This window comes from Pseudophryne corroboree, chromosome 9 (genome assembly GCF_028390025.1).
Source record: "Pseudophryne corroboree isolate aPseCor3 chromosome 9, aPseCor3.hap2, whole genome shotgun sequence".
Classification (NCBI taxonomy): Eukaryota; Metazoa; Chordata; class Amphibia; order Anura; family Myobatrachidae; genus Pseudophryne; species Pseudophryne corroboree.
Genome location: NC_086452.1, coordinates 293,816,371 through 293,829,200, shown reverse-complemented (window position 1 = coordinate 293,829,200; position 12,830 = coordinate 293,816,371). Strand labels below are relative to the sequence as shown.

Here is a 12,830-nt window from a genome sequence, read left to right as displayed (position 1 = left end):
CCCAGGCGTCTCAGACACCGTCAGGGGCTGTAAAGCGCCCTTTACCTCAGTCGGTCGACACAGACCCAGACACAGACACTGAATCCAGTGTCGACGGTGATGAAACAAACGTATTTTCAAGTAGGGCCACACGTTATATGATCACGGCAATGAAGGAGGCTTTGCATATCTCTGATGCTGCAAGTACCACAAAAAGGGGTATTATGTGGGGGGTGAAAAAACTACCTGTAGTTTTTCCTGAATCAGAGGAATTAAATGATGTAAGATGCGCAGAGAGATATTTGCACTCTGGCATCGAGAGTAAATGCGATGTCCATATCTGCCAGAAGGAGTTTATGGACGCGACAGTGGTCAGGTGATGCGGATTCCAAACGGCATATGGAAGTATTGCCGTATAAAGGGGAGGAATTATTTGGCGTCGGTCTATCTGATCTGGTGGCCACGGCAACTGCCGGAAAATCCACCTTTTTACCTCAGACCCCCTCCCAACAGAAAAAGACACCGTCTTTTCAGCCGCAGTCCTTTCGGTCCTATAAGAACAAGCGGACAAAAGGACAGTCATATCTGCCTAGGGGCAGAGGAAGGGGTAAGAGAGGGCAGCAAGCAGCCCCTGCCCAGGAACAGAAGCCCTCCCAGGGTTCTGCAAAGCCCTCAGCATGACGCTGGGGCCTTACAAGCGGACTCCGGAACGGTGGGGGGTCGACTCAAGAATTTCAGCGCACAGTGGGCTTGCTCACAGGTGGACCTCTGGATTCTGCAGGTAGTATCTCAGGGTTACAGGTTGGAATTCGAGAAGTCTCCCTCTCGCCGGTTCCTAAAGTCTGCTTTGCCAACGTCTCCCTCAGACAGGGCGACGGTATTGGAAGCCATTCACAAGCTGTTTGCTCAGCAGGTGATAGTCAAGGTACCCCTCCTACAACAAGGAAAGGGGTATTACTCCACGCTATTTGTGGTACCGAAGCCGGACGGCTCGGTAAGACCTATTCTAAATCTGAAATCTTTGAACCTGTACATACAAAAATTCAAGTTCAAGATGGAGTCACTCAGAGCAGTGATAGCGAATCTGGAAGAAGGGGACTTTATGGTGTCCCTGGACATAAAGGATGCTTACCTGCATGTCCCAATTTGCCCTTCACATCAAGGGTACCTCAGGTTCGTGGTGCAAAACTGTCATTATCAGTTTCAGACGCTGCCGTTTGGATTGTCCACGGCACCTCGGGTCTTTACCAAGGTAATGGCCGAAATGATGATTCTTCTGCGAAGAAGAGGCGTATTAATTATCCCTTACTTGGACGATCTCCTGATAAGGGCAAGGTCCAGAGAACAGCTGGAGGACGGAGTAGCACTAACCCAAGTAGTGCTGCAACAACACGGGTGGATTCTGAATTTTCCAAAATCTCAGTTGACCCCGACAACACGTCTGCTGTTCCTGGGAATGATTCTGGACACGGTTCAGAAAAAGGTGTTTCTTCCGGAGGAGAAAGCCAGGGAGTTATCCGAACTTGTCAGGAACCTCCTAAAACCAGGGACAGTGTCTGTACATCAATGCACAAGAGTCCTGGGAAAGATGGTGGCTTCTTACGAAGCGATTCCATTCGGCAGATTCCACGCACGAACTTTTCAGTGGGATCTGCTGGACAAATGGTCCGGATCGCATCTGCAGATGCATCAGCGGATAACCTTATCGCCACGGACAAGGGTGTCTCTTCTGTGGTGATTGCAGAGTGCTCATCTGTTAGAGGGCCGCAGATTCGGCATACAGGACTGGGTCCTGGTGACCACGGATGCCAGTCTGAGAGGCTGGGGAGCGGTCACACAAGGAAGAAACTTCCAGGGAGTATGGTCAAGCCTGGAGATGTCTCTTCACATAAATATACTGGAGCTCAGAGCGATTTACAATGCTCTAAGTCTGGCAAAACCCCTGCTTCAGGGTCAGCCGGTGTTGATCCAGTCGGACAACATCACGGCAGTCGCCCACGTAAACAGACAGGGCGGCACAAGAAGCAGGACAGCAATGGCAGAAGCTGCAAGGATTCTTCGCTGGGCGGAAGATCATGTGATAGCACTGTCAGCAGTATTCATTCCGGGAGTGGACAGCTGGGAAGCAGACTTCCTCAGCAGACACGATCTACACCCGGGAGAGTGGGGACTTCATCCAGAAGTCTTCCACATGATTGTGAACCGTTGGGAAAAACCAATGGTGGATATGATGGCATCCCGCCTCAACAAAAAACTGGACAGGTATTGCGCCAGGTCAAGAGATCCTCAGGCAATAGCTGTGGACGCTCTGGTAACACCGTGGGTGTTCCAGTCAGTGTATGTGTTCCCTCCTCTGCCTCTCATACCAAAAGTACTGAGAATTATACGGCAGAAGGGAGTAAGAACGATACTAGTGGCTCCGGATTGGCCAAGAAGAACTTGGTACCCGGAACTTCAAGAGATGCTCACGGAGGATCCGTGGCCTCTACCTCTAAGACGGGACCTGCTTCAGCAGGGACCGTGTCTATTCCAAGACTTACCGCGGCTGCGTTTGACGGCATGGCGGTTGAACGCCGAATTCTAAAGGAAAAAGGCATTCCGGAAGAGGTCATTCCTACACTGGTAAAAGCCAGGAAGGAGGTGACTGCACAACATTATCACCGCATTTGGAGAAAATATGTTGCGTGGTGTGAGGCCAGGAAGGCCCCCACGGAGGAATTTCAACTGTCGATTCCTACATTTCCTGCAAACAGGATTGTCTATGGGGTTCAAATTGGGGTCCATTAAGGTTCAAATTTCGTCCCTGTCGATTTTCTTCCAGAAAGAATTGGCTTCAGTTCCTGAAGTCCAGACTTTTGTAAAAGGAGTACTACATATACAGCCCCCGGTTGTGCCCCCAGTGGCACCGTGGGATCTTAATGTAGTCTTGGATTTTCTCAAATCCCATTGGTTTGAGCCGCTCAAATCGGTGGAGCTGAAGTATCTCACATGGAAAGTAACCATGTTACTGGCCCTTGCTTCAGCCAGGAGAGTATCAGAATTGGCGGCTTTATCATATAAGAGCCCATATCTGATTTTCCATACGGACAGGGCAGAACTGCGGACGCGTCCTCATTTTCTGCCTAAGGTGGTGTCAGCGTTTCACCTGAACCAGCCTATTGTGGTGCCTGCGGCTACTAACGAGTTGGAGGATTCCAAGTTGTTGGACGTGGTCCGGGCATTGAAAATATATATATTTCAAGAACGGCGGGAGTCAGAAAGTCTGACTCACTGCTTATATTGTATGCACCCAACAAGATGGGTGCTCCTGCTTCTAAGCAGACGATTGCTCGTTGGATTTGTAGCACAATTCAACTTGCACATTCTGTGGCAGGCTTGCCACAACCTAAATCTGTCAAGGCCCATTCCACAAGGAAAGTGGGCTCATCCTGGGCGGCTGCCCGGGGAGTCTCGGCATTACAACTCTGCCGAGCTGCTACTTGGTCAGGGGCAAATACGTTTGCAAAATTCTACAAATTTGATACCCTGGCTGAGGAGGACCTTGAGTTCTCTCATTCGGTGCTGCAGAGTCATCCGCACTCTCCCGCCCGTTTGGGAGCTTTGGTATAATCCCCATGGTCCTGACTGAGTCCCCAGCATCCACTTAGGACGTTAGAGAAAATAAGAATTTACTTACCGATAATTCTATTTCTCGTAGTCCGTAGTGGATGCTGGGCGCCCATCCCAAGTGCGGATTGTCTGCAATACTTGTACATAGTTATTGTTACAAAAAAATCGGGTTGTTATTTGTTGTGAGCCGTCTGTTCAGAGGCTCCTACGTTTGTCATACTGTTAACTGGGTTCAGATCACAAGTTGTACGGTGTGATTGGTGTGGCTGGTATGAGTCTTACCCGGGGTTCAATATCCTTCCTTATTGTGTACGCTCGTCCGGGCACAGTATCCTAACTGAGGCTTGGAGGAGGGTCATAGGGGGAGGAGCCAGTACACACCACCTGATCCTAAAGCTTTATTTTTGTGCCCTGTCTCCTGCGGAGCCGCTATTCCCCATGGTCCTGACGGAGTCCCCAGCATCCACTACGGACTACGAGAAATAGAATTATCGGTAAGTAAATTCTTATTTTAAACGGCTTCCTTTTTTATTTTTGTGTACATATTAACCAGCATTTTTCTGAATTTAAATAGCTTCCTACACAAAGCTTGTGTACTCGGATTGGCGATTCAGTTCATTTGTGGGAATTAAGCTCTCAGGCTAAGTGCCCAAGAGTTATCCAATTCCTGCGACTAGCCCCGATGATGCAAATTTGATTGTGGATTTCTGTCCGCACCCTCCTGAGGTATGAGCAGAAATCTTCAATAAGTATGGATTCGGGACTGGTTGAGAGTGCGATAATTATATTGTTTATCAACAGTATTGTGATGTTTTAACATTGTATCACACCCCCAGGAGGTTGTTGTATTGTATTTTATTTACATTTAATAAATGTTTCTCATTATCTGATTGTCAAGCGCCACTTGGTTTTTTGTTTGTTACTTTTGTGTGATAAGGGATTGGCAATTCCCTTTTACAAGAGGCTGCTGACAATCATACTACAGTCATACTCACCAGAGCGCATAGTGCTTTCTTTTACCCCCTAAACGTTTGGTTTATTGAAATGACCAAATTCATATTTATTTTGTTGTATGACTTTTTCAAATGTTTTTGTTCAGAAATCTATTGTGACAGTCTTGTCTGACAGAAATACTGACCGAATTTTCTTTTTCCATAGGTACGGTCATTAGTGGCAGACATGGGCACGTGCTTAAAATAATTTGTTCAGAACCTTTTTGGATAAGAGACCAGCCGATTTCCTGCTTCGTATATAACTACTTATGTTAAATTAAAATGATTCCCATGTTTTCTTTTAGATTTTTATTTTTTCCCAATCTAAATAAAGACACCAAACAAGTGAAGTCTTTTTGTAAGAACATTTTAAATGGAGAAAAGCATGATACTGCATTTAAATAAAAAAAAAAATGTATATTAGCCTTCCACCCCAACTCCCCCAGACCCTTTTATTTATTACATTTTTTTTAAACATACGTGGATCATCTTTCCGCTTGTCTGGGATGTCTTCTGTTTTAGAGTAAGTGCAGATAGAATAGCCTGTAGCCAATGAAATCCTTGGAATGTTCACAGCTGCAGCATTTGTGCGCTGATCTTGTGTGAGGCCTGTTGACACATGTACACATTAGTGTGTGTGTGTGTGTGTGTGTAAGTACAGGGTGATTCAAAAGTCGCAGTACACCCTTTTCCAAAAACTGTGCAGGAAATGGGGAAACTGAATACTCCACTAAGGTATGGCTGAGGTGGGCTATCTTTATGGTATGTACCGAACATTGAATCTAAGTCAGTTTTTTTCAAATGGAAAAGGGGGTCGTGTAACATGTCAAACAACATCAGAATTTGTTAAAATCTGTTTGCAGCAATAAACTTTTCAATTAGCCGTTATGGTTCAAAAGTTACAACACTTTCTCTAACGTCCTAGTGGATGCTGGGGACTCCGAAAGGACCATGGGGAATAGCGGCTCCGCAGGAGACTGGGCACAAAGTAAAAGCTTTAGGACTAGCTGGTGTGCACTGGCTCCTCCCCCTATGACCCTCCTCCAAGCCTCAGTTAAGATTTTGTGCCCGAACGAGAAGGGTGCAATCTAGGTGGCTCTCCTGAGCTGCTTAGAGTAAAAGTTTAAATAGGTTTTTTTATTTTCAGTGAGACCTGCTGGCAACAGGCTCACTGCATCGAGGGACTAAGGGGAGAAGAAGCGAACTCACCTGCGTGCAGAGTGGATTGGGCTTCTTAGGCTACTGGACATTAGCTCCAGAGGGACGATCACAGGCCCAGCCATGGATGGGTCCCGGAGCCGCGCCGCCGGCCCCCTTACAGAGCCAGAAGAGTGAAGAGGTCCAGAAAATCGGCAGCAGAAGACGTCCTGTCTTCAATAAGGTAGCGCACCGCAGCTGTGCGCCATTGCTCTCAGCACACTTCACACTCCGGTCACTGAGGGTGCAGGGCGCTGGGGGGGGGCGCCCTGGGATGCAATGAAAATACCTTAAATGGCTAAAAATACATCACATATAGCTCCTGGGCTATATGGATGTATTTAACCCCTGCCAGTTTTCCACAAAAAAGCGGGAGAAAGGCCGCCGAAAAAGGGGCGGAGCCTATCTCCTCAGCACACAAGCGCCATTTTTTCCTCACAGCTCCGTTGGAGGAAGGCTCCCTGACTCTCCCCTGCAGTCCTGCACAACAGAAACAGGGTAAAACAAGAGAGGGGGGGCACTAAATTGGCATATTAATATATACAGCAGCTAGATTAGGGAAAAACACTTATATAAGGTTATCCCTGTATATATATAGCGCTCTGGTGTGTGCTGGCAAACTCTCCCTCTGTCTCCCCAAAGGGCTAGTGGGGTCCTGTCCTCTGTCAGAGCATTCCCTGTGTGTCGGTACGCTGTGTCGACATGTATGAGGAGGAAAATGGTGTGGAGGTGGAGCAATTGCCTGTGTTAGTGATGTCACCCCCTAGGGAGTCGACACCTGACTGGATGGTCTTATGGAAAGAATTACGTGATAGTGTTGGCACTTTACAAAAGACTGTTGACGACATGAGACAGCCGGCAAATCAGTTAATACCTGTACAGGCGTCTCAAACACCGTCAGGGGCTATAAAACGCCCGTTACCTCAGGTCGATACAGACACTGACACGGACACTGACTCCAGTGTCGACTGTGAGGAAACAAACGTATTTTCCAGTAGGGCCACACGTTACATGATCACGGCAATGAAGGAGGTTTTGAACATTTCTGATACTACAAGTACCACAAAAAAGGGTATTATGTGGGGTGTGAAAAAACTACCCGTAGTTTTTCCTGAATCAGATGAATTAAATGAGGTGTGTGATGAAGCGTGGGTTTCCCCCGATAAAAAACTGCTAATTTCTAAAAAATTATTGGCATTATACCCTTTCCCACCAGAGGTTAGGGCGCGTTGGGAAACACCCCCTAGCGTAGATAAGGCACTCACACGCTTATCAAAACAAGTGGCGTTACCGTCCCCTGATACGGCCGCCCTCAAGGAACCAGCTGATAGGAAGCTGGAAAATATCCTTAAAAGTATATACACACATACTGGTATTATACTGCGACCAGCAATCGCCTCAGCCTGGATGTGCAGTGCTGGGGTGGCTTGGTCAGATTCCCTGACTGAAAATATTGATACCCTGGACAGGGACAATATATTATTGACTATAGAGCATTTAAAGGATGCATTTCTATATATGCGAGATGCACAGAGGGATATTTGCACTCTGGCATCAAGAGTAAGTGCGATGTCCATTTCTGCCAGAAGAGGATTATGGACGCGACAGTGGTCAGGGGATGCGGATTCCAAACGGCATATGGAAGTAGTGCCGTATAAAGGGGAGGAGTTATTTGGGGTCGGTCTATCGGACCTGGTGGCCACGGCAACGGCTGGAAAATCCACCTTTTTACCCCAAGTCACCTCGCAGCAGAAAAAGATACCGTCTTTTCAGGCTCAGTCCTTTCGTCCCCATAAGGGCAAGCGGGCAAAAGGCCACTCATATCTGCCCCGGGGCAGAGGAAGGGGAAAAAGACTGCAGCAAACAGCCTCTTCCCACGAACAGAAGCCCTCCGCCGCTTCTGCCAAGTCCTCAGCATGACGCTGGGGCCTTACAAGCGGACTCAGGCACGGTGGGAGCCTGTCTCAAGAATTTCAGCGCGCAGTGGGCACACTCGCAAGTGGACCCCTGGATCCTGCAGGTAGTATCTCAGGGGTACAAATTGGAATTCGAGACGTCTCCCCCTCGCCGGTTCCTGAAGTCTGCTTTACCAACGTCTCCCCCCGACAGGGAGGCGGTATTGGAAGCCATTCACAAGCTGTATTCCCAGCAGGTGATAATCAAGGTACCCCTCCTACAACAGGGAAAGGGGTATTATTCCACGCTGTTTGTGGTACCGAAGCCGGACGGCTCGGTGAGACCCATTTTAAATCTGAAATCCTTGAACACTTACATAAAAAGGTTCAAGTTCAAGATGGAGTCACTCAGAGCAGTGATAGCGAACCTGGAAGAAGGGGACTATATGGTGTCTCTGGACATCAAGGATGCTTACCTCCCATGTCCCAATTTGCCCTTCTCACCAAGGGTACCTCAGGTTTTGTGGTACAGAACTGTCACTATCCGTTTCAGACGCTGCCGTTTGGATTGTCCACGGCACCCCGGGTCTTTACCAAGGTAATGGCCGAAATGATGATTCTTCTTCGAAGAAAAGGCATCTTGATTATCCCTTACTTGGATGATCTCCTGATAAGGGCAAGGTCCAGAGAACAGTTAGAGGTCGGAGTAGCACTATCTCAAGTAGTACTACGACAGCACGGATGGATTCTAAATATTCCAAAATCACAGCTGATTCCGACGACACGTCTGCTGTTCCTAGGGATGATTCTGGACACAGTACAGAAAAAGGTGTTTCTCCCGGAGGAGAAAGCCAAGGAGTTATCCGACCTAGTCAGGAACCTCCTAAGACCAGGCCAAGTGTCAGTACATCAATGCACAAGGGTCCTGGGAAAGATGGTGGCTTCTTACGAAGCGATTCCATTCGGCAGATTCCGCGCAAGAACTTTTCAGTGGGATCTGCTGGACAAATGGTCCGGATCGCATCTTCAAATGCATCAGCGGATAACCCTGTCTCCAAGGACAAGGGTGTCTCTCCTGTGGTGGTTACAGAGTGCTCATCTCCTAGAGGGCCGCAGATTCGGCATTCAGGATTGGGTCCTGGTGACCACGGATGCCAGCCTGAGAGGCTGGGGAGCAGTCACACAGGGAAGAAATTTCCAGGGCTTGTGGTCAAGCATGGAAACGTCACTTCACATAAATATCCTGGAACTAAGGGCCATTTACAATGCCCTAAGTCAGGCAAGACCTCTGCTTCAGGGTCAGCCGGTGTTGATCCAGTCGGACAACATCACGGCAGTCGCCCACGTAAACAGACAGGGCGGCACAAGAAGCAGGAGGGCAATGATGGAAGTGGCAAGGATTCTTCGCTGGGCGGAGAATCATGTGATAGCACTGTCAGCAGTGTTCATTCCGGGAGTGGACAACTGGGAAGCAGACTTCCTCAGCAGACACGATCTTCACCCGGGGGAGTGGGGACTTCACCCAGAAGTCTTCCACATGATTGTGAACCGTTGGGAAAAACCAAAGGTGGACATGATGGCGTCCCGCCTCAACAAAAAACTGGACAGATATTGCGCCAGGTCAAGGGACCCTCAGGCAATAGCTGTGGACGCTCTGGTAACACCGTGGGTGTACCAGTCAGTGTATGTGTTCCCTCCTCTTCCTCTCATACCAAAAGTACTGAGAATCATAAGGAGGAGAGGAGTAAAGACTATACTCGTGGCTCCGGATTGTCCAAGAAGGACTTGGTACCCGGAAATTCAAGAGATGCTCACGGAAGACCTGTGGCCTCTACCGCTCAGACAGGACCTGCTCCAGCAGAGACCATGTCTGTTCCAAGACTTACCGCGGCTGCGTTTGACGGCATGGCGGTTGAACGCCGGATCCTGAAGGAAAAAGGCATTCCGGATGAAGTCATCCCTACCCTGATCAAAGCCAGGAAGGATGTAACCATACAACATTATCACCGTATTTGGCGTAAATATGTTGCGTGGTGCGAGGCCAGGAAGGCCCCTACAGAGGAATTTCAACTGGGTCGTTTCCTGCATTTCCTGCAAACAGGACTGTCTATGGGCCTCAAATTAGGGTCCATTAAGGTTCAAATTTCGGCCCTGTCAATATTCTTCCAAAAAGAACTAGCTTCTGTTCCTGAAGTTCAGACGTTTGTCAAGGGAGTACTGCATATACAGCCTCCTTTTGTGCCTCCAGTGGCACCTTGGGATCTCAATGTAGTTTTGGGATTCCTAAAATCACATTGGTTTGAACCACTCACCACTGTGGACTTAAAATATCTCACATGGAAAGTGGTAATGCTGTTAGCCCTGGCTTCAGCCAGGCGTGTCTCAGAATTGGCGGCTTTATCCTATAAAAGCCCTTACCTAATTTTTCATACGGACAGGGCAGAATTGAGGGCTCGTCATCAATTTCTTCCTAAGGTGGTTTCAGCATTTCACTTAAACCAGCCTATTGTGGTGCCTGCGGCTACTAGGGACTTGGAGGATTCCAAGTTGCTGGACGTAGACAGGGCCCTGAAAATGTATGTTTCCAGGACGGCTGGAGTCAGAAAATCTGACTCGCTGTTTATCCTGTATGCACCCAGCAAGCTGGGTGCTCCTGCTTCTAAGCAGACGATTGCTCGTTGGATTTGTAGTACAATTCAGCATGCACATTCTGTGGCAGGCCTGCCACAGCCAAAATCTGTAAAAGCCCATTCCACACGGAAAGTGGGCTCTTCTTGGGCGGCTGCCCGAGGGGTCTCGGCTTTACAACTTTGCCGAGCAGCTACTTGGTCAGGGGCAAACACGTTTGCTAAATTCTACAAATTTGATACCCTGGCTGAGGAGGACCTGGAGTTCTCTCATTCGGTGCTAGAGTCATCCGCACTCTCCCGCCCGTTTGGGAGCTTTGGTATAATCCCCATGGTCCTTACGGAGTTCCCAGCATCCACTAGGACGTCAGAGAAAATAAGAATTTACTCACCGGTAATTCTATTTCTCGTAGTCCGTAGTGGATGCTGGGCGCCCATCCCAAGTGCGGATTGTCTGCAATACTTGTAAATAGTTTTCTCTAACGTCCTAAGTGGATGCTGGGGACTCCGTAAGGACCATGGGGAATAGTGGCTCCGCAGGAGACTGGGCACATCTAAAGAAAGCTTTAGGACTATCTGGTGTGCACTGGCTCCTCCCCCTATGACCCTCCTCCAAGCCTCAGTTAGATCTTTGTGCCCGAACGAGAAGGGTGCACGCTAGGGGCTCTCCTGAGCTTCTTAGTGAAAGTTTTAGTTTAGGTTTTTTATTTTCAGTGAGACCTGCTGGCAACAGGCTCACTGCATCGAGGGACTAAGGGGAGAAGAAGCGAACTCACCTGTGTGCAGAGTGGATTGGGCTTCTTAGGCTACTGGACATTAGCTCCAGAGGGACGATCACAGGCCCAGCCTGGATGGGTCCCAGAGCCGCGCCGCCGGCCCCCTTACAGAGCCAGAAGGCAGAAGAGGTCTGGAAAATCGGCGGCAGAAGACGTCCTGTCTTCAACAAGGTAGCGCACAGCACTGCAGCTGTGCGCCATTGCTCTCAGCACACTTCACACTCCGGTCACTGAGGGTGCAGGGCGCTGGGGGGGGCGCCCTGAGATGCAATAAAAACACCTTGGATGGCAAAAAATGCATCACATATAGCTCCTGGGCTATATGGATGCATTTAACCCCTGCCAAAATACATAGAAAAACGGGAGATAGGCTCCGCCCCCTTATCGGCGGCCTTATCTCCTCAGCACACTGGCGCCATTTTCCCTCACAGCTCCGTTGGAGGGAAGCTCCCTGTCTCTCCCCTTCAGTCACTACACTACAGAAAGGGTTAAAAAAAGAGGGGGGGCACAAATTACGCGCAGTATTAAAGATACAGCAGCTATAAGGGGAAAAACACTTATATAAGGTTATCCCTGTATGTATATATATATAGCGCTCTGGTGTGTGCTAGCAAACTCTCCCTCTGTCTCCCCAAAGGGCTAGTGGGGTCCTGTCCTCTATCAGAGCAGTCCCTGTGTGTGTGCTGTATGTCGGTACATTTGTGTCGACATGTATGAGGAGAAAAATGATGTGGAGACGGAGCAGATTGCCTGTAATAGTGATGTCACCCCCTAGGGGGTCGACACCTGAGTGGATGAACTGTTGGAAGGAATTACGTAACAGTGTCAGCTCTGTATAAAAGACGGTGGTTGACATGAGACAGCCGGCTACTCAGCTTGTGCCTGTCCAGACGTTTCATAGGCCGTCAGGGGCTCTAAAGCGCCCGTTACCTCAGATGGCAGATATAGACGCCGACACGGATACTGACTCCAGTGTCGACGGTGAAGAGACAAATGTGACTTCCAGTAGGGCCACACGTTACATGATTGAGGCAATGAAAAATGTTTTACACATTTCTGATAATACGAGTACCACCAAAAAGGGGTATTATGTTCGGTGAGGAAAAACTACCTGTAGTTTTCCTGAATCTGAGAAATTAAATGAGGTGTGTGATGATGCGTGGTTTTCCCCCGATAACAACTGATAATTTCTAAAATGTTATTGGCATTATATCCTTTCCCGCCAGAGGTTAGGGTGCGTTGGGAAACACCCCCTAGGGTGGATAAAGCGCTCACACGCTTGTAAGGGCTCTACCCTCTCCTGAGATGGCCGCCCTTAAGGATCCTGCTGATAGAAAGCAGGAGGGTATCCTAAAATGTATTTACACACATACTGGTGTTATACTGCGACCAGCAATCGCCTCAGCCTGGATGTGCAGTGCTGGGTTGGCGTGGTCGGATTCCCTGACTGAAAATATTGATACCCTAGATAGGGACAGTATATTTTTGCCTATAGAGCATTTAAAAGATGCATTTCTATATATGCGTGATGCACAGCGGAATATTTGCCGACTGGCATCAAGTCAAAGTGCGTTGTCCATTTCTACCAGTAGAGGGTTATGGACACGTCAGTGGTCAGGTGATGCGTATTCCAAACGGCATTTGGAAGTATTGCCTTATTAAAGAGAGGAGTTATTTAGGGTCGGTCTTTCAGACCTGGTGGCCACGGCAACAGCTGGGAAATCCACGTTTGTACCCCAGGTCGCCTCTCAACAT

General features: G+C 48.6%; 1 protein-coding gene across 1 annotated transcript in view; it reads left to right on the top strand.

Annotated features, from left to right (window-relative positions):
- RBX1 (ring-box 1) overlaps positions 1–4,930 on the top strand; it is a 216,448-nt gene extending 211,518 nt beyond the window's left edge. The window contains exon 5 of the mRNA XM_063938785.1: positions 4,747–4,930. Coding sequence (XP_063794855.1) covers positions 4,747–4,759 — 13 coding nt within the window. The 3' untranslated portion in view covers positions 4,760–4,930. The remainder of the gene's footprint in view (positions 1–4,746) is intronic.
- Positions 4,931–12,830: the final 7,900 nt, after the last annotated feature.